General features: G+C 41.4%; 1 protein-coding gene across 5 annotated transcripts in view; it reads right to left on the bottom strand.

Moving 5' to 3' along the window:
- The window catches only part of MSI1 (musashi RNA binding protein 1), a 59,752-nt gene extending 44,741 nt beyond the window's left edge, over nt 1-15,011 (bottom strand). For 2 of the 5 annotated variants that reach the window (XM_068238705.1, XM_068238701.1), the window contains exons 1-7: nt 14,884-15,011; nt 13,403-13,443; nt 13,093-13,174; nt 12,905-12,989; nt 3,954-3,995; nt 3,135-3,227; nt 1,209-1,257 (exon numbers count right to left, since the gene is read on the bottom strand). In XM_068238705.1, coding sequence (XP_068094806.1) covers nt 1,209-1,257; nt 3,135-3,227; nt 3,954-3,995; nt 12,905-12,989; nt 13,093-13,174; nt 13,403-13,443; nt 14,884-14,942 — 451 coding nt within the window. In that variant the 5' untranslated portion in view covers nt 14,943-15,011. Of the gene's footprint in view, nt 1-1,208; nt 1,258-3,134; nt 3,228-3,953; nt 3,996-12,458; nt 12,485-12,904; nt 12,990-13,092; nt 13,175-13,402; nt 13,444-14,883 lie in introns of those variants that run through there. The other 3 variants (XM_068238702.1, XM_068238703.1, XM_068238704.1) reach the window with 3 other exon arrangements.
- Between the last annotated feature and the right edge of the window lie 7,971 nt (nt 15,012-22,982).

Raw genomic sequence — 22,982 nt, 5'->3', positions numbered from 1 at the left:
GTGATGTCAGGACCTAGGTCCTGACAGTTTCCTGTCTGTGAACTGTGTTGCATTATGGGAAATAACAGCCATCTCCAACTGCCAAGTAACCAGTATCTCCCTCTGTGCATATATATATATATATATATATATATATATATATATATACATATATATACATATATACACACACACACACATATATATATACAGTATATATATATTACATACATATATATATACACACACACAATCTTTTAGCATATTGCATTGTAAGGGGGTGTGGTTATAGATAAAGTCTTTTTTCATGTCTTCCAGTAGTAAAGATGATTACGTAGCCTGATTGTGGATCAAACAATATGAACAAAATACACGGCGAATATCAATCATTTATTGGTCTCTCTTCTATGTTTTAAGTTCTCATTTGCAATGTATTGATTTATTTATTTTTTCCTCTTTTCACTAAAAGTTCCTCTTTCATTTTACTTCTGAGTAGAAGGCAGGGGCCTCATCCACCTTGCATCTCCTGTACTTAGGCATCAACAACAGCTTACCCTCAACACTGCAGCAGGTGAGATGACATCATTCTGCACATACATAATGCAGTAGTATTCTATATGGTCTTATGGTGCATTATATATCTCTACAATAACAGGAGGACAAGGGTCTGTGTGTTTGCCAGACAGGGGATTTGAGTGTTATATTAGAAAATATTAATAAAACTTCTGTATTATTTCATTTTTTCAGAATCAGTCTGACCTCTCCACAACTTAGCACTCTATTGTAGAGGCATATTTGCACAGGCATGGCTAAACCCCTCATATCAAATATGGACATTCAGTCCGTGAAAACATCAGTGCAAAGTTTTGAAGTAAATAAATATCATCCCAGCAGAATGGGCCAGGTTGACGTCTCTGTGCGGCACTTATAATTGTGTGCTGAGAAAATCACACAAGTGAGTCACTTATGAAGAACAGCTGCAGGCAGCAGAGGGAGGATGGACAGGTATTCTGTGTCAGGAAGGGAGAGAACAATGAAGCTGTGTCCAGATCTGCAGCCAGGCTCTGCACTGGCCACATGCTGAACACCCATCATCAGAAACTTGCATTTTTACACACACACAAAACCCTCTGCAAAGAGGATTATCAAATCACACTAAGCAGATCTGCAGAGGCACATTTCTGTGAAATAGCTGAGAGGACTGGCTGTGATGGACACAGGATACCTACCTCTGTGCCTGTTTGTTGTTTTATCAAACATGAGCATGGCGTCATCAACCTGTAGGAAAAACACAGGAAGAGTGGCAGTTGATTACGTCACATGTAAACCGGTCAGTGCATTATAAACTATGGCATAAGCTGATTGGTAAGATACTAGATACAGGATACTGGTGGCAGAGCAAAATACTTTGAACTAAAACAGTGCAAAGTATTAAAAACGACACAGGTGGACCACATAGGGAAAACACACAGGAAAACAGGGAGGGGGATTTTAATCACTTCACAGTGTAGAGAATAGTGAAACAGGAGGCTTACATAGAAAAAAGAAATGGGGGCCACACAGGGACTCCAGACTGAAGGGGAACAAATGCATTCAAATGCATGAGGTACAGAGCGCTCTCAGGGGAGAAAGCAGCAGTGCAGGGAAATGTGGGCGATATGGGGCTCTCTGTGGGTCCTGCTAGTTTCAGGCTGCAAGATCTATGAGATATTTATTTACTCATCAGGTCAAACAGTTTCTTGCCTTTGAAACAAAACCGTTTGGTTCTCTGGAGAATGAGCAGCTCTGGGAGCCCTGTCCTGTTACTATGACTGCAGCTTAGTATGTCCTGAGCCGCAGGGGAGAGGGAAAGAGGCAAAAGCTTTTGTGTGCAACTGAAAAGATGGGGGGAGGGGAGAGGGCCCCACCAGATATCAGGGGGAGAGAGTGTGAAACACAAGTGAAGGACAGAGAAGTAGGAAAAGAGTACAAAGACAAAGTAGTAAAAAGAAAATAAGAATGAACAGATGAAATAATCTCACACTGAAGAACTTAAATGTTTTACTTTGTGGTTTATTTTTCAATCAAAAGATGTGCAGGTGACCTTTCGCCTATGGAGGCTCTGTACAATAAAGGGTGCTTGGGTCATCTGTGCACAGTGCATAAATCCCCCCCCCCCCCCCCCCCCCTCCAAACACTGTACTGTGCAAGATAATCTTCAGCCGATGGGAGAGAAATCCGAGTCATCCAGAGATCTCTCCAACCTTCTAATTAAATGGGGATCTAATCACTTTATAACAAGGCATGTTCGTCACTGTCTGCCATAGGTTTATAGTAGGGCAGGGTCATCCTCAGGTGCCATGGATGGGAGGGGGGGGGGGATCTGCCATGCATTGTGTTAATCTGATTAGCAGTGTTTTAATATGTTTGGGTTATCTAATAATCTTTACATCAAAGCAAATCTACTCCCTCCCCCTCTGAAAAAAAAAACAAAAAAAAGCTACATGTATTATTCGTTTATTCAAGTAATCCCCCCAACCTACATCCTACTTTTCAATCCTCCCCACGTGCTAGCCAGCGACTAAAGCAGCCCATACACTCAGCCGATTTTCTGGCCGACCGATCGATCGCGATCGATCGATCGATCGATCGCAAATCGGTTGGCCAATCGACCGATCGACGGCCGATTTCGATCGATTTCGATGGATTTCCATCGAACTAGCAGGGTGGAAAATTTAGGTCGATCTGATGAGATTGCTTATCAGTTTGCATTGGCCTTAATGGAAATCTGATGGCAAAAAAATGCCATCAGATCGAATTTCAACAGATTTCAAACTGAAATCTATTGGAATTCTATCCTGGTAAAAAATGTTCTAAAAACGCATCAGATAGATCATCAGATGCATTTCTTATCTGTCTGCTGCCAATCTGACGAGTGTATGGGCACCTTTACTGACTCGGGTGAGAATGCTTCTCCAGCTGTCATGGAGACCACAAGCCCCCACTAACAACCATGCTTTATCATGATGATGGACACTCCGCTAATTACCAAACTGCTTTGCTGACAATTCGTATGTGAAGCTTACGTCATCTAATGTCCACAGGGGACAAATCATCATGAAATGCAACTAGAATGCTCATTAACACAAGGCCACACCCTGAGAAGCCACACTCACCTTTCCAAACTGCTCGAAATATTGTTTTACATCCTCGACTGTTGTATTCACAGACAATCCGCCCACAAAAATCTTCTTTGTCCTTGTCACCATCTGCAATGTTTAAGAGTAATCAGGTGACAGACACATCTGAGGCAAAGACTGACCAGAGGACTAAAAGCAGACTACAGCACAGGTGTTGTTTCTGCACATGGTGACATAAGGATTTATTTTTTGTTCCCAGTGCGTACAGGTATTATGCTTCTCATGAGGCCTTCAGCTAGAAGTACAGTGAAATAACTACTGTAAGAGATTTGACAAAGGCCCAAATCATGTAAAACCATCTGACAAAGCAATCAAAGCAATAAATAAAATGAGCCTTGGTTTGAGGGTCTCCCAGCTGCCCCTAATTACCCTGGCGCTAAGCTTCCTGGCTCTGACACCAAGATACCGTCTGTCAACAAACTACTTAAGGGAATTAACCCAGTTCTGCCAGTGTTTGCAGGACCCAATTCGATCCACCTGCTAGTTACTGGACTTAAGCCGATTGCTTTCCAATAGTTACAACTCCCCTCCCATCTATTCTCCCTGCTGTTTTAACTGTTTGGCACGACAATCTCTAATAGAATGCAAGCAGGAATATTTTTGAGGAAATTTGAGCAATTAAACCAGACTTGGGAACCCTGAAGCCCCCTAGCCATAGGGAAACAAAAACATCTGCCAATTATTAACTAGAATAGTGTGCTGGCTTTTGTAGTTCTACAACTACTAAACTTGCTGGAAGATGAAATACTTTTGCTACAATTAACCCTAACGCCAAAGAAGTACCTAAACACTCACCTTGGGTTGAGCTCTTCGAGGAAAAGCTACTTTTGGATCGATCTGAAAGAGATAGTATTGCAAATATTTCAGTCTTGTGTACATCTGCATGAATTACAGAACAGAGAACAACAGATACTAAGTAATATAAATAAAACTACAATCTAAGCAACCATTTCAGAAAAGGTTGAACCTATAAATTCTAGTCACTACCATAAAGAGTTGAAAGTTCTGTAAATATGGTAGCGAGAACAGACAGTGCTGTGAAATAATAATTTGAGTAAGAAAAAAAGCTGTCTTGTTATCCACTAAGCACCTTAAGCTACATAACTGCCCAGTAAGCCAACAAAACTTGTCATACACACAAGACAAAGATATGGACTGTAGCAAAAGCCTGGTAGCCCTATAACTGGAGCATTTGGTTCTCTAGCTTACAATGTAGCTCATACACTCGTACATGAACAGACTGAACATTTTTATCAAGCGCTTAGAACCAATGACTTAGGCCTGTACACAACAAAGATATCATGCAACACAGTTTACATTTACATACAAATACAAAATAAAAACCTGAAAAAACCCTAAGCCAAAGGCACATAGAAGAATAATTAGTAATACGTATAACATTTAAAGAAAAGAAAGTGTCTGCCCTGTCCATAGCAAACAACAGGTTTCATTTTCTATTGCACGTTAAACACAATTATATTGAATTAATAAAGAGCTGGATAAATAAAAGTAGTGCTTCAATTTGTGAACTTTGCACAACATTTTTTTTTATGTTTTAGTATATTTATATGTCACTTTATAGAGCTACAGAACTGCTAAAAGCAAGACAGTCACATTTACAAAACTTTTAGCATCACTAAAGGAGCCAGAGGAGAACCCACAGTATACTAGCTCAGTCCAGCCTCACACTTAGGAAAAAAACATCTTGTACTGATCCTGTGTTAAAGTATCTGCACAGTAATGATCTGAAAAGTTACCATGACAACTGTAAACATTCACTAGAGCAGTTCAGCTCATTTCACAATTTATGTTGACAGAAGGGACCTACAGGTATGTGGAAGCCTAGAGACAGCCATGAACTAGGTCCTAGGACAAGGGTATCTAGCAAGGTATCCAAATTTTATGTGAACACTGCTTCAGAAACTAAAGCTAGGAGGTGTAGTTAAGAGAATAATTATATACAGCAATGCTATAAAATTAAACAAAATACAAATATATGTTGAAAAAAAGATTTCCTAACCAACCCTTACTTATTGGAATTAAAAAAAAAGTTTTGCAGCTCTGGGTTCCTGGGTTCAATCTCTGCCAAGGATGCTATCTACATTGACTTTGTGCATTCTCCCCATTAATTGACTTTCACCCAAAATGTCTGTATTCTGTGGTAGGGACATTAAATTATAAGTTCCATTGAGGGACAGAGAGTGAAGTGACTTTTTAAATGAAAAGTACATACCGGTATGTGAAATGATGGCGCTATATAAATACTGGAAATAAATACATTTATACTATAAAGTCCTTATGATTCTTTCACTGCCAGAATCAATTGTTAAAAAGTTTGGATTCTACCTGATCAAACCAATTCTGCACTGCAGAACATGTTGCTTTTCCACAAAAAACACCTGACCCTAAAAATGTGAGATTCTGGCACTATAAATCCTAAGTACCTTAAGTCCTATAAAATATGAGGCCCACTTGTTTGACAGAAGGATACAGGGGTCAGGATTGGCAAAGGGAAAACAGCCCTCAGAGAGCAGACATAAAGCAGGGAATGTTTGCTCTCCTGGGCATCAAGGGAGAGAAATCAAAACAGGAGATAGAATATCCCAACAATACTCCTTTGTGGAGGCATTCCTTTGTGCTATGTCAGCAAAGGCCAGGAAGATGCTATTAACTGGAAAAAGTGCAGCTCTGAGCAGGAGAGAATGCACCAATTTCACATCACTAAACACTAGTCACTATTGTTATAGGTAAATGGCACAGACACCTGTAGCATCCAGTAGCAGAGAGAGAGAACAGCCAGACAGAGACAGCATAAGAATGCATTCTAGAAAGAAAAAAAAGCCCTTTTTCTAAACCCTTATTCCCAAGTGGGTCCAGTTACATAGTCATTTAGTATGCAGAAAAGGAGTAAGTTACCACAACCAAACACAAGTGTATGTAACTGCAGCGCTGGAAGAACCAAAAAGATTTAAGTTTGTCTCAATCCTCCCAAACACCACCTGGATAGCTCACAGGATACAACTGTATCGTTATGCTTGTTATGTCCACCTATAGAACGCACTTATAGTGCAGGGGTATAAGCAACAAAACGGGTCCTTTTCAGTGATATCAAATATCCAAAGTAGACTTTTATTTCTTTAAAAGCAATAAACACATGGAAAGGGCGACTTACGTGAAGAGGGTTCCAATTTACTTGGTGCAGTACAATAGCAATCAATGCCTGCACTCATCAGGACAAGAGCATGCATTGATTGTCATTGTACTGTGCAGACGCGGAGAGTACCACAGGTATGGGAAGAGCATAATGTCAAGGAGGGTCATAAGTGGATTGGGACCCTCTTCATGTAAGTCATCCTCTTCGTGTGTTTATTGCTTTAAAGCCTCATCTACACTGTACAATTTTCCAGCAGATCCAGATCTATTAGATCTAGATCTATTACACATCTATTAGATTTAATAAGAAATTGCATCCTGTGTAGACGTTCAAATTGTTTAAGATTCAATTTCCAATAGATTTTGCTTTGTTAAATACCCCAAATCTGTTGCGACATCTAATGGACTAAGATTGGACAGGTTAGAAATTATCTAATAGATTCATCTATCTTATGGAAAATTGTACCGTGTAGATGAGGCTTTAAGGTACCCACTAATGATACAATCTTGATTGTGCAATCTTACCAGATGTATGTAGTAGAAAGTAAACAGAGTGAATATACTTTAAATTGATACTTCAGGTGGTCCCTAATATTACATAAAAGTGGCAAGATTGTATAATTAATGGGCACCTTTAAAGAAATAAAAGTCTACTCTGGACATTTGATATTACTGAGAAGGGCCCATTTTGTATACCCCTGCACTATAAGTGCGTTCTATGGATGGCCATAACAAGCACAATGATACAGCAAGATCCTGTGAGCTATCCAGGTGGTGTTTGGGAGGATTGAGACAAACATACATCTTAATGGTTCTACCAGCACTGCAGTTACATACACTCGCTTATTCAGACCAAAGAGGAATACGTATTTTGTACAAAAAGTACTGTAAACTCTCATTGGGGCGCCTCCGCCTTTGATTATAACCAAACACACGTGCACAGGAAGCTTCATCTACAAGGTTTTATCTCACTGTATTCCATAAATAACACTGCAGTAAGTGGCCGAATCAAAAATCAGTTGGTCAATAGGTATCAAAAGCTACTTACAGACCTGGCATAACTGTCACCTGCAGCAATCTTTGGTAATTGCCTAGGGTGACAGTTTATCTCCAATTACTGTACAGATGAGCTGTGTGACAAGCAGCTATGACTGTGTGAGGAGAATGGCAGGAAGTGTGCTGCTGCAGCTTGCAGTGGGAACTACAACAGCAGTCAGTCTCTCAGTAGACTGCTGGAGAAGAGGCTCCTGACATAGGGAAGCACCTCTGCTCACTAGATTTTCACCTGAGACAATTTCTAGTAACAAAAACCTGCTGAAAACATGTAGCTTTAATTATATATGTAGGAAAGATGATAGAAGCACTGTCCCATAGGGACTGGGTCATGTGTAATTTGCCTATTAAATGTGTTTGTTCCAGGATGGTTAACCTAGCCATGTGTTTGCCAATTCCACTTAAAGGGACCCTGAGCAGTAAATAAAAATGAAATCGGTACTTACCTCGAGCTTCCTCCAGCCCACCGTAGGCCGCGAGGTCCCCTGGTGTCCTCTTGGCTCCTTTCTTGGTTTCCTGCTGGCGACTTCACCAGGGCCGAGTGTTGGCCCAACACTTCCTGACCGGTGGCGCTTCGCGTCATCACACCCGCTGCTACGCATCATCACGGCGGGCGGCGTGACAGGCCTGCGCAGGCATGGTTCAGAGTTAGAAAACCGCACCTGCGCAGGACTGTACTGTCATGTCGGTCACCGTGATGATGCATAGTGGCTGGTGTGATGACGCGGAGCGTCACCGGTCAGGAAGCATTGGGCCGACACTTGGCCCGGGTGTCGCCGGTAATGAAGCCGTCAACGGGACTGGGAGAGGAGCCAGTAGGACGCCGGGGGACCTCACGGCCTACGGTGGGCTGGAAGAAGCCCCAGGTAAGTACCGATTTCATTTTTATCTACAGTTCAGGGTCCCTTTAAAGGATCACTAATGCGAAAAATTGAAAATACATATTTAAAAGAAGTACATTTCTCCCAGAATAAAATGCACCTTAATAAATAACTTTTCTCCTATGTTGCTGTCACATACAGTAGGCAGTAAAATATGACAGTCTGACAGGTTTTGTTTTGGACTAGTCCATCTCCTCACAGGGCATTATCAGTATTTCCCTTATTCTGTAGAAAAGTACTCTATGGAAATAATCTCTATAAGGAAGCTGACCAGCCTCTCTATTTTGGCAGCTGGACTGAACAACTGCCGTTTAGTAAGTGCTTTTGAAAATACAGAAAATCCCCCAAATGGAGATGGATACGTCCAAAACCTGCCAGATCTGTCACATTTTTGCCACCCACTGTCATGCTAGGTACACAGGATACAATTTTCTGACAGATTTACCGTCAGATCGTTTATTTCCAACAGGACCATTTCCGATCAATTTTCCAATCGATTTTCCACAGAAGTGAACAGAAAATTGTTTGGAAATCAGATCGAACCTGCTGGAAATAATCAATCTGACAGTAAATCTGTCATGAAATTGTATTGTAGCAGAAGTCACAGTAAGATGGGAAAAAAGTAACTTGTAATGCATTTTATTCTGGAACAAACGTACATTTTATACACATGCATTTTAAATTTTACAATTGTTCGCAATAGTGGTCCTTTAATGCCGAAACACACACTATGGCATTATTCCTTTAATAATTCTAGATATAAAACATATTATTGTTATAAAAACAAAATTATGGCCTCACAGAATTTATGCTGGCCATACACCATGCAATTTTGATTGTAAATCGATTATTTTCAATATGACCATATCTTTGTAGCATGAGGGCCTAAATTTGTTTAGCACAGAAAAACTATTAAAGCCGGCTGAAATGATAGCTTAGGCCTACAGTTTTCCTAGCAGCCTATGACCAATCATGCATAGTGGGTACTGTCCTATGGAGAGGAAAAGGGGTGGAAAACCAGAAGGCTCACCACTTGGTCCAGTGATAATGCAACCAGTGGAAAAATGCCACCTATAGTAAGGTAATTGACAGACATCCTTTTTTTGAAAGGCACAAAACATAGGAGTTTTCTGTAGTCTCCACCCTGGCAGCCACAATGATCCTGAATGGTCACTGCATACGTTAAATGCTTTGATGAGGCTTTAGACTAGCCATACAATACACAATCTGATTGTAAAATGTTACCAGTATCTATATAGTATGAGGACCAACAGTCCAGATTTGATTTTTTAGGAAAGACCTTACATTACATATGTGGTAGGATGAGGTGAAGATTGTACAATCGATCTTGTAAGGTATATGGCAAGCTAACGCAGCAAACACAACAATGGTAATTCCGAAGAAGGAGACCAAACCCAGCTTACACTAAATTGTATCCATACAGTTCAATTTGTGTCCTAACCAACGCCCAACTGATATATGCGTGATCTAAACCAATCTATAGCAGAGAAAAGTATATTAAATAATCGATGAGAGCAAGTCTTACTCACTCCAAACATTCATCCTTCAAACTCACCCAAATCTATTAACTTAACCCTCTACACCTCCATCCTCAGTTAAATTATAATGAAGACTCTATACTGGATCCCTTCTGCTTTCAATTCAATGCTCTTTGTATAAAACACACACTTGTCCCCTCCCAGGCAACAAAAGAAACTTGCCATCCAAGGAGCAGGGGACAGCAGCATGTGCAGCAGTGCTCCCCTCCCCCTGTGTCTGCAGAGACACAGTCCCCAGAGCCTCACAGCTCACACTGATAAACAAGAGCCCACCGACTGGGGCATTGCAATGCAAAGTGTTAGGGAGTATACCAAATTGTTTATAACAAACCATCTAAGTTCAGTGTTCAGCAGGAAACAAAAAAGAAGAAATAAAGAACATATTAAAATAATATGGGGTGTGTACAGTTTACCATTTTCTTCTTGCACTTCAAAAGAGACAGTAACTATAGCTATCTGTTTAAAGAACAGAATCAGAACAAACACTCACAAAGTGGGAAAAAAAGTCCACATATTAGAAAGCGCACAAACATGCAGGTGAAAGATGGCACAGATAGCCAAAAGGTCACAAAAGGTCTTTTTATTCTTTTATTTACATCACCTGTACACAGCGTGCACAGACAACTGAAGCACACGCAATCACAATAGTCATTAGCAACAACAATATTATAAAACTCCGGGGAAAAGACCTAAGCATGATGACAATCTGATGAAAGGGAGCCTGCTACCTGCAATGTTTTGTGCAAACTGAGTGATAATGGATTCTTTTCCGACGGATGATACAAATTGGACACAACACTAATGTTGTCTGCTTAAACACAGTAGCCTCTATATTTGTAGTACACTCACACTTCAAGAGAAATCCTACACCTGACACTTAATATAAAACACCGTAAGTTATTTCTTACTTTTCTTCCTGAACCTAATTTATTCCATATGGGGACTGTTTTATAGTACTTAAGCTGTCCACACACACACACACAAACACACAGTGTTTATTTCAGATGCGATTTGCCAGCACCATGAAATTTACCAGCATCTACAGAGTGTTAGGCCTTGTTTAACAAGTCTTTCAAATCACATTCAGTCAAGAAGACTTCCGTAGCACACAGTTGCTTGTTATAGTTTCTTAATACGGAGGTAAACCTGACTATATGAGGCCAGTTTAAAGCTAAAGATTGAGTTGTTGCTCATAGCAACCAGTCATGCGCTAGAGAAAGGCCAGCCGGAATAGGGTAAGAAGTTATGAATAAGAACTTCTTTTGCCTTTTTTCTTCCCTCTTTTACGAACAAGCTTTGGAGTCCTCATGCTCTGTGACAAATAACTTTATATAACTATACTTGTAGTTGAATTGCTGGAGAAAGGCCTTGCCCTGAACACTAATCAAAGCCGTTTCATGCACAAAACGCATAACCCTCATTAAACAGTAATGCTATAGCAAAAGAAAGCTTGTATGCCAGCAAAAGTTCAATTGTTCATATCCTTTTTTTAAATAAAAATAAATAAACAATTTTCAAACTTCTGTCTATGTCAATATCAATGTCTTCTAACGCAACCCACGGAACAATAGATCAACTTTTATATGACGACTCGAAATAAAGCATAAAGTCCAATTAGACCAAAACCACATAACACTGTACAATAAAAAAAGTTTCTTTTTTTGAGGATTAGTATTATGGTGTAATTATCAACATCTCAGCCAGGGCACTATCTGCACAGAGTTTGTGTGTTCTCCCTGTACTGTGTGGGTTTCCTCTGGGCACTCTGACTTCCTCCCACACCCCAAAAGCATACAGATAAGCTAATTGGCTTCCCCATAAATTGGCCCTAGACTATGATGGGCACATTTATATTGTAGGGATTAAGATTGTGAGCTCCTCTGAGGAACAGTTAGTGACAAAACTATATACTACTGTATGTAAAACACTGCAGATGATGTCAGTGTTATATAAATACCAATTAATAATAATCTAATTGGATAACTTATTCTCTGACAACCCAGCTACGGTATATAAGATACACGCTTTATGCTGTCCAGCAAGACTAAAAGCAAAGTATTATGCTAAATGTAGTTTAGTTAAAAAAAATAATAAATTCTACAGTGTTGACGTCTGCTTAGCGACATCTGGTAATTTCTAGGGAAATCCCACATTAAAGAAAAAAAAAAGATTAAAGTTACCATAAGCAACCACGTTCATAGACAAAATGCACCCTTATGAGAAGAACAACACCAATGATATAGGGCATGTTGCAACTTGTTACCATACCTGTTGCTGATCTATATTTACCTATTTTTATGCCAACAACAAATGAAACGACAAAATCATTTTCAAGGACAAAAAAGACAGCACCAACCGCCAAACCTCCTTTTATTTATAAACATCTATTGAATTTAGGTTAGGAAAAAAAAAAGTAAATCATAAAGCAAACACACAAACATACACATCTTAGGAGGATAAAATGATAGAATAAATAACTAAAAAGCTAACAGACATTAATGGATATGTGACGAATAAGCATTTGTACAAACTGACGACCTTCTAACATCTGGTCTCCAGTATTCAACACAGCAGTCTATCTAGGTTCTGTTTAGTAAACTAAAGTGTGGCATCACTAATGGGAATGACAAAACCTATACAACACAGTGTCATACCTGCTTTCCCCCACATGCTGTCTAAATTGCTTGCCTGCTAAATAAAAAAGATACTTTACTTTTCAAACACATGACGAGCAAGTCTGTATCATCTACAGCAGTCGACATCACGGGGCCTCTAATGCTGTAGTACACCACTAATACACGCACTGCGTATATTTTAAGTAAACTTTGTGCAATTGATTAACGGTTTCTTTAACATGCGCTCCCTGAGATTTCTGACAGTTACGAAACATCTCGAAATGCAGTTTTACTCTATACCGCAGTTGTCCCTTACTAAAATTTGGCCTTCATAAGAGTCATAAGCTTACAGCATGCAAGATTTTTAACAGAAGAACTTTCAAGTAAACCAAACAAATTTAACTTTCATTGTAAATCTGAATGCTACACTTTCCACAAAGCAGTCATCAGATTCGTGTGAATCAGTCAAAAGATAGGTATCATACCGTCTTGGAGTCAAGTTCATGCCTGGATTGTGCCAGAACTTTGTCTACTCCAGCTTGGTCCATGAAAGTGACAAACCCAAATCCCCTGGTGAGAAGAACATAAGGAAAATTATACTGCTGCTCTGATGTACCACATCCAATCTGTAAGAAATTTACTGCAAATAAAAAAATCAAAAATCAAACTTCACCTGGATCTTTTGGTCAATGGATCTCTCATAACAAGACACTCCTTCACGTCCCCGAATTGACTGAAATACTCCCGCAAGCCCTCTAGAAACATAAGAACAGCCTATCACAAACGAGTGAGGCAGACAGATCCCAGAATGCAATGGAAAATCCAATCACATCATGTCCATGCAAGAGGACAGGGAGAGAGAAAGAGATGGAGGGAGGATGCACATATGAGAGAGGAAGAAATGGATGGAGAGAGCAGGGATGGAAAAATGGGCATGAAGGGCAATGTATCTTCATACCCCCTTTAAACAGTTACTGGCCTACCTTGTGTAGTCTGCCAGCTCAGTCCCCCGATGAACATTTTACTGCAAGGACAAAAAAAATGCCCCAATAAATTAGTAAATAAAAACAAAAGACACATACTCAGTGTTCATTTACATGTCTCTGTACACACTGTGATTGTAAACATATATATACTGTCTAGCTGCCCAAGTACTTGAAATTCACTGTAAAACATCTGAATAAATACATTTAGAAATTGCAATTTGTAACGCCCGGATAATTGAAGTTGTAGTGAGCACAATAAAGTTCTACAGCTCCTCTGTACTGTAAGCTTATTCTATCGTCATTTAAATGTAACAACAATATACATATATAAAATAAAGAAAAAACATGCAAGGAGATTAAATGCATACTATATAATAAATGCAAAACAAAGCACATGTCTGGGATGTACACTTTACAGGTCTAAATTCATAGCGATGTCATCCAGCTAGTCAAAATGAGAAAAACTTCTACATCAAACTACAAGTATATGTCAAGCAGATTTGTTAAGCTACTGTAAATCAGGCACACTTTAAAAAGTAGTGTAGTGCCTAGAATGTTTCCCCCCCGAAACTCTGTCGCTGTAAATCTACTCACACACTTGCCACAAATATTCATGGTAACAACACTGGTAGAGCTTAAGAAATACTAGTGGAACCCTGATATATTTCCAATATTAAGAAACAACCCACTCTACCATCAACACTATTATAATGCATTCTAGGTAAAAACACCTGATAAAGTTGAATACTAATATATAACAGCTCTACCATGAAGCACATCTATCAAATATTCAGTGTCCCATCCCTCCTTTATTATATTACAATATTATCATGAGATTGTATTCCTAGACAGATGAAATCCACAGTAACTTTAACAGATATTGCTCAGTATACACAAAAAAATAAAATTCTAGTGTAGAAAAACAAAACAAATCATAGCTAGTTTTAACGGTAACTTGATCAGGTAGTCAGAAACCTATTTAGACATCCTGCACAGCCACAAATCACCTCCAGACAATATGGAGTGCTGGGTACCATTCAGTAAGGCAATCAGTAAAAATACGAGAACAAACAAAAACAACTCGTGTGGTGAAGGTGACATGTTTAGGAACTTGCACAAAGACAAATTAGCCCTTTTCAGATACGATCACCTAAGTACCAATCACAACTTTAGCCAACAAGGGACTCTGGTGACCTGGAACTCCCAGCCTCATCTCACTCGCGATATTCATCCACCTCCTGCATCTGGGAGAGGGTGACAATGAATTACTTCCCAGGGTAACAATGACCCTGCTAAACCTAGGAACAACGAGGCCCCCTTTAAACTTCTGCCCATGTCCCTGCACGGAGGGCTGTGTGTTACCCGCAGCGGTATGCCCAGGTACCTCCCCATCGGATGCCCTTGTGAAGCCCATCATGGCATAAAAGAACATGGAGGGAAGACAGCACATGGCAGAGAAGCAAAATGGAGCGTCCTACCAAGGATCGTGCGCAGAGTCCGGGGGCGACAGTCCGGGCTGGGGCGCTTCTGTCTCCATTCGGTCTCTGGCGGCTCCTGAGAACGGAGGCAGCTCCCGGGACAAGAGGATGGAAGGGGGTGTGTTCTCCCCGCCCACCTTTTCATACCACGCCCATACCGGGGGAGAACTTAGCGCTTATCCGAAGACCTCGCCGTGTCTAAATCCCTCCTACTCGGCCCGCCCCCTGTCGTGGAGGTCCACCCCGACACCTGCCCCCACCTCTCCCCCCCCCCCCCCCTCTCTCTCCCCCCCCACTGAGCCAGCTTGCCACTGACTGTCCCTAAAGCCACTGGAAATGCAGTGGGGGTGGGGAGGACATTCCACCCGGCCCTGCATATATAAAGCAATTACTGAGAATCACTACCTCTATAAAAAGATGCTTCCACTGCGATTAATGTAGCACTAATTTCCCGATGCTGGGTGATCTACAGCTGCAGTCATCAACGTATGAAGGAAGTATAGAGATCACCTATTCCTGCACACTTCATACAGAAGAAAAAACTGATGACAAGCTCATTATAACGAAAAAAAAAATGCATATCTAGTTTATACAGCATGGTGCAGGCCATTCTCGAATGCAAAACAGCAACAATACTGTTGTTGGGTTTTTTTTTTACTATTATTATTGTAGTGCAAGCAGAAATGAGCAAATTCTCAAATGACAAGGACATAGGGGTGATTCAGTAAGGATGTGCAGTGAAGTAATCGCTTCACTGCACACCTCTTTTTGTAAATGACCTACAATGGATATAGCAAAGTGATGCATCTCCTTTTCAATAAAATTAAGCAATCAAAGCAATAATTACTGCTGTGTACAGATTTTGTTACCTGAGGCAACTGCTTTCAAGCATCTCAAGCAAAAATATAGCATTAGTAGAAGTGGCCCACAATGTTTAGCGATCAACCATCTTGAATCACTAAATGGCCATCATAAACCTGCATGCCTTCTGTTCATTATTTGCCTCCCCTAGCCATAAAGCAGTTCAGCCAAGCACCATGTCTGTACAATGATCATTCCTAAAACTGTCACCCAAACTGATCACTAACAGCTTTTTCATGTGATAATTATTTAGCCTCTGTATTACTTAGTGTGTATTCACACTATGTGGATTGCGATGCATTATATTGTCAAATATAATCGCACAGCAGCATGCTGCAGTGGTCCCATAATGGGAAACAGGAAAAAAGGGCTCATGCAGCAAGTGGACTAATTGGACTCCGCCATAGGGGCTAATACAAAATCGGTTTTTGGGTGCCGGAGCGGAACTTTGAGTACCGGGTAAATAGCAGGCACTGTTACAGCGCCCGCTATATAATCAGGCACTGCAGCCACCCAAAAGCTTATAATTTGCAGCGATGACCAATATTATACATTTATTTCCTAGTGGGGGGTGACGCGTGTTAGGTAAGTAGTTTGTGTGGGGGGAGGGTTAAGGGTTAGGCGTTAGATAGGTAGTTTGTGCGGGGGGGGGGGTTATGAGTTAGGGGCTAAGTAGGTAGTTTGGGAGGTTAAGGATTAGGTGTCAAGTAGCTAGTTGGTGTGGTGGTGGTGGTGGGGGGGGGGGGGGTTGAGGGTTAGGCATTAGGTAGGTAGTTTGTGTGTGGGGGGGGTTTAAGGATTAGGAGTTCGGTAGGTAGCTTGTGTGTGTGGGGGGGGTTAAAGGACAACCGAGGTGACATGTGACCTGATGAGATAGACATGTGTATGTACAGTGCCGAACACACAAATAACTAGGCTGTGTTCCTTTTTTTCTTTCTCTGCCTGAAAGAGTTAAAGATCAGGTATGCAAGTGACAGTTTCTGTCCGGGTCGGGTTGGGTCAGACTATAGCATAACCCTCATTGATAAGTAATTACAGCCATAAAATACTTTTCTTATCAGTTTATTTTCACCTCGGTTGTCCTTTAAGGGTTGGGCATTAAGTAGGTAATTGCCCTTATCAACGGAATAGATATAATGTGAACTTACCCTTGGGCTGAAAGCACCCTTGAAGTGTCCAAATTGCAACAACTTTGATTTCACATGCAATTTTTCAAGTGTGATTTTCAAATTTTATTTGGGTTAGTTATAATGCATCTTACTGTGTAGCGTTAAAATAAGATTGCTTTCACATTGCTTGCCACGTGTAAAAAATGCAGAACCCTGGCAGTTTTTTTTCCCACAACACAAATGCAAAAGAAAAGCTTGAATTGCGAATGGCCCATAGGAAGTGTAATTGCAGAATCTGCATATGAAGCTAAGCATAAAAACGGCAACGATTTGCTCTAGTGTGCGTCCAGCCTCACACGATACAATAAAATTATGCAATTTTACAGCAATTCGATAAAAGCTATCGTTTCTACCAAAAAATCAAAAGCTTTTTTTTGTATTTGAGTGAAAATTCCAATCAGATTTCCCTTTTTTATTTTCTAGAACAGGAGCGGAGGAAATTTTTGATACATTTTTTGCCAAATTGTATGGTGTGTTGTGGATTGACAATTTTGTAATGTAGAGACACAAGCTATTTTTTTTCTGAGTTTTCAATCATTTGTTTCATAACTGGGGAAAAATTTAACACGTGTGGTACAATGGTCAGATTTTTCAAATGTTACAATCAATCAGAAAAATGTATTGTAAATCTTGAATAGAAAAGAAATTGTATGGTGTGTGTGGCCACCTTTATAAAGGAGTAAGAGGCAGTTATTTCTGCAGATGCCCATTTAGGGAGAAATCTGATCTTTGGGGGAGCACAGCAGCCCCGTTTCTAGGGGCGTGCCAGGCGTGCCGCCCACCCTGAGCGCTGAGGGAGGGGAGGACACCGTGATGGAAGGGGGAATTGCAGCGACACTGAGACTCACACCACTGGAGGGGAGCCCGACTTCTCCCTCCCTTCCTCTCCCCGGGGCTCTTCTCCGTGCTCCCCCTCTATGCAGAGTTAGCGCAGGGAAGCTTGTATTAGTAACTCACGTCCCTGCTCGTTCCAGCGGCTATGGTTCCCCCCTTGATCACCTGTCTGACCCATATTGTGGGCACCTACCTATCTAAGCAATACTGAGGGCACCTACCTATCTAACCTATTCTGAAGGCACCTACGTATCTAACCTATACTGGAGGCACCTACCTATCTAACATATAATGCAGGCACCTACCTATCTAACCTATACTGGGGGCACCTACCTATCTAACCTACACTGGGGGCACCTACCTATCTAACCTATACTGGGGGCACCTACCTATCTAACCTATACAGGGGGCACCTACCTATCTATCCTATAATGGGGGCACCTACCTATCTAACTGTACTGTGGGCACCTACCTATCTAACTTGTACTGTGGGGACCTACCTATCTAACCTATACTGGGGGCTCCTACTTATCTAACCGATACTGAGGGCACCTACCTATCTAACCTATACTGCAGGCACCTACCTATCTAACCTATACTGTGACCACTTACCTAGCTAACCTATACTGGGGGCACCTACCTATGTAGCCTATACTGGTGGCACCTACCTATCTAACTTACACTATGGGCACCTACCTATTTAACCTAAACTGGGGGCACCTACCTATGGTGGCAACTATACTGGCTACCTATATTGTGCAATATTTACACCCTCGCCCCGGGTGCAGTTTAGCCTAGAAACTGCCCTGGAGCACAGTATGATGAGACTGGTAAAAATCTGAAGGAAATTGCTTCCTCAGAACAATATCGCACAGTAAATTCTGTGTGAAAAATAATTATTCAATGCTCTGTCGCAGCAACATTTTGATCTGAAATTTTAATGCTTTCATCATATCTTTAGAAAAAAGTTCATAGAAACAATAAGTTACGGTTTCAGATATCCATTTAGGGCCCTTTCACACTCTATGCACTTCGATATGATTTTCAAAGCAAACCCCCAAACACAAAGGCACCATGATTATGATAGTAGTCACTGTGCCCTGTACAGAGTGGTGCAATCTTTAAAGGAGGACACCCAAGGCGAAAATAAACCAATGAAATAAATGATTGTATCTATCTTCCTGCTCCTAAAAAAATAACTTTTTAAGATATTCCACAGTTTTATTTTATGCTTTAACCTACTTTTTAAGTTTTAACTGTAATATTGTTTTTGCTCCATGACACATTCATTGAAGCATGCCAGAGCTAAAATCTATGAACAACTAAACCTTTTTATCTCTTTCTTGCTCTCAGAAGCCATTTTCGGCAAGGAAAGTGTTTTATAGTTGGAATTTCTTATTAGTGAGGGTCACACTGTAGTCACTTCCTGTCTGAGTCAGGACTGAGTCAGCAACTTACATACCTGATATTTAACTCTTTCAGGCAGAGAAAGAAAAAAAAGGAACACATCATAGTTATTTGTGTGCTAGGCACTGTACATACACGTCTTTCTCATCATGTCACATGTCACTTCGGGTATCCTTTAAGCTAATCGCAGTACCTGCTGCATTTTTCCTGCGTTTGCAATTAGGTTAAATCAGTGAGGGCGCAACGGATGCAGTGTGGAAGGGCCCTCATGCTCCTTTTACACTGCATCCGTTGCGTTCTATCACAATTGACATTATAATCGCAACTCAACACAATGCAATTATATGTCTATGGTACATTCACAATGGCACATGAGCGATGCAGTAGACCCCATCAGGATAAAGCGCAGATTAAAGTGCATTTACAGTGTATGCTTCGCTGTATGAGTCGCATTGACGTTTCGGCACCATTTCATTGCAATTGTATAACAACACAATGGCCTCGATTCATAAAGCATTCCCGCATTCGGAAATGCTGAAAACGGCTCACTTTACCGACCACACAGCAAAATCTGTATTCATAAAGGCTTTTTCCGCATGAAAAGCCGACATTCGCGAGCAGAGTGATAAATCACCGCCTTGCGCAGTGATTATCATAGCAAAAGTAACAAGTAGTCAATTCATAAAGATTAGAGGTAGCGGTATGCGGACGGGTATTACCGCTACCTCTGATGTGGCGAGAAGCGTGCGGAATACAGTGCAGTGAATGGGACAGACCTCCAGAGCAGCTGCAGAGAGAACACCGCACGGAGGGACTCCGCCTGCTTCTCCTGTTTCCGCATGTCTCCCGACAGCCTAACGCCTGCCTACAGCGGAGTATCTCTGCAGCCTGTCACAACTAGCAACATTTTTATGAATTACCACCAATGTGGAGAGTATGAAAGGAGCCTTAAATGGTTAGAATGAGCCTCTTTGTACATGACTAACTTTAAAGGACACCTGAGGTGAAAATAAGTTAATTAAATAAACAATTGTATCTTTCCTCCTTCTCCTAAAAATGACTTTTTAAGATATTCCACAGTTTTATTTTATATTTAAATCTACTTTTTTAAGTTTTTACTGTTATATTGTTTTTGCTCAATGACACATTCATTGAAGTATGCCAGAGCTAAAATATATGAACTATTGACCATTTTTATCTCTTTCCAGCACTCAGAAGCCATTTTCTGCTAGGAAAGTGTTTTATAGTTGAAATTTCTTATCAGTGAAGGTCACACTGTAGTCTGACCCTGTCCTCCTGACAGGAATTGCCACTTACATACCTGATGTTTAACTCTTTCAGGCAGAGAAAGAAAAAAAAGAATGCATCATAGTTATTTGTGAGCTAGGTACTGTACAAACACATGTCTATCTCATTATGTCACATGTCACCTCGGGTATCCTTTATAGGACACCTGAACTTAGATGTATATAGTGGCTACCATATTTATTTCCTTTTAAAGGGAACCCAAAGTGAGAGTGGTATGGAAGCTGCTATATTTATTTCCTTGTAAACAATGGCAGTTGCCTGGCAGTCCTGTTGATCGTCTGGAATATGCAGTATCTAGGTCAAAACCCTGGAACAAGCATATCGCTAATCCAGTAACACCGGAGTCAGCTGAGTCAGAGTACCTGATCTGCATATGCTTGTTCAGGGTCTATGGCTAAAAGTATTGGAGACACAGGATCAGGAGGACTGACAGGCAACTGGTATTGTTTAAAAGGAAACCTCGGGTTCCCTTTAAACAATACCAGTTTCCTGGCAGTTCTACTGGTATCTTTGGCTGCAGCAGTGTCTGAATAACACACCTGAAACAAGAAAACAGCAAATCAAGTCAGACTTCAGTCAGAAACATCTGACCTGTATGCATGTTCAGGGTCTACGGCTATGAGTATTAAGGTACCCATAGATCTAGCGACTTAGCAGCCTATCGACCATTTAATTAGATAATTATTAGAATTGGATGAAAATCAGTGCCGCCAAATGCATGCCTAATTGACAATGCAACCAATTTTGTGCCGAGTATGTCGATTGGACATGCTGCAAGATGTTGGGTAGTTGTGGTCGATCGCATGCCCGACGAACCCCCTAATGTTAAATGTGCAGGTTCTGATGGTCTATGGATTGTCTGTTGTTGCTTCTTGGCTCAGCATCATCATGATGTGCAGATTCCTAGGGGAGGTGCATTAAAGTGACTTACCTAAACTGCAGGAACAGGCTTGTGGTTGCAGCTTAGGTCTCCTGGCTAATATTTAAAAAAAAATACTTTTCAATGTTTGTTTACGCAGCAATAGTATACAGCTCCCTCCGACACAGGACGCCAGTATGCTTCCGGAATCTGTTTGTCTATTGTATATTGCCAATGATACTCCCCTGCATGGGAAGAAATGTCTTGTACCATCATTTTAGAAACATTTGCTGTCCATGTTTCTCCAGTTATATTGCTTATCCTATGTAATAATTCCCCTTTGTCTCTGCGTCCCTGTGTGTGTGTGTGGGTCCGTGCTTTGCGCTACTGCACATGTGCATGGACAGCCTTGGCACAGGGAACAGGATGGGCCAGGGGGCCGAGCGGGCGGGTGTGTGTGCACGCTTGCGTCGGGCGAGTGTGCATGCGCGCTGACTGTGTGGCGGTGGTGGCGGTCACAGGGGGGGAGAGGAGGGGAGGTTTCCGACACAGACCTAGAGCTCGTTTTTAAACTACTAGTTTTTTTATAAAAATGTTACATAAATATATTAAGATAAAATAATTACTTTTCAACTGTAGCTTATCAAAGAGTCTAGCACTCATAAAACTAGGATCTTCAACAAAGTTAGTACATAGGACTAGGGAAACATTTGCAACTACATACCTCCCAACTTTTTGAGATGAGAAACGGGACACTTAAGCCACACCCCCTGACACATCCCCAACCACACCCCCTGACACACCCCTAGTCAAAAAAAATGTAAAAAAAATTATATATATATACACATATATATATACACACACATATACATACATACACACGAGTGTCATTCAAAATGGTGGGGAGAAGGGTGAGGGTGCCCAGGCAGCGGAGGTAAAAAAAAGGATCGAGGCGCCAGCCGGCGGCTTTGGTGTGTGGGATACGGTCTGGGATAAGATTGTCCCTCCCTCCCTATGTGCCCCCCTGTATGCAGAGATACGAGCGCAGCAGAGCGGGCAGTCTTACCATTCTTACTCGCGTACGGGCATCTCATCTTCTCCGCTTCCTGCTTCCTGTGGTGCCACAGGAAGTAGATGGAAGCTAGAGCCCGTACGCGAGTAGGAATGGTAAGACTGCCCGCTCTGCTGCGCTCGTATCTCTGCATACAGGGGGACACTGGGGGGAACATAGGGAGGGAGGGAGGGACAATCTTATCCCAGACCGCATCCCACACACCAAAGGAGCCGGCTGGCGCTTCGATCCTTTTTTTACCTCCGCTGCCTGCCGACTACACCGGGACACAAGGGGGGGGGGGGTATCCCGGGACAGCGGGACCCCTCCCCCAACCCGTGACAGTCCCGGCGAAAACGGGACGGTTGGGGCCCCTGCAACTACAGCAAGTCAAAGAATGCTTAGTTGCTAGGCCTTTGCAGATCTTTTCGACCATGGCTGTGACCTAATTGAGTGAACTTTTGTCTCACTCAGAAGTCTTCACATACAGACATTATGTTCGCAATGTCTATGCAGCTGCCCTCAATGTTCTTAAAGCCAGTAATCCTCCAATTGTTTAAAAATCTGTTGCATGTACCCACTGCAGAGCCCCCACTGCATGCACGCATGC

This window comes from Hyperolius riggenbachi, chromosome 1 (assembly GCF_040937935.1).
Source record: "Hyperolius riggenbachi isolate aHypRig1 chromosome 1, aHypRig1.pri, whole genome shotgun sequence".
NCBI lineage: Eukaryota > Metazoa > Chordata > Amphibia > Anura > Hyperoliidae > Hyperolius > Hyperolius riggenbachi.
Note: the sequence above shows the minus strand (reverse complement) of the source record. Positions and strands in the feature narration are given on the sequence as shown.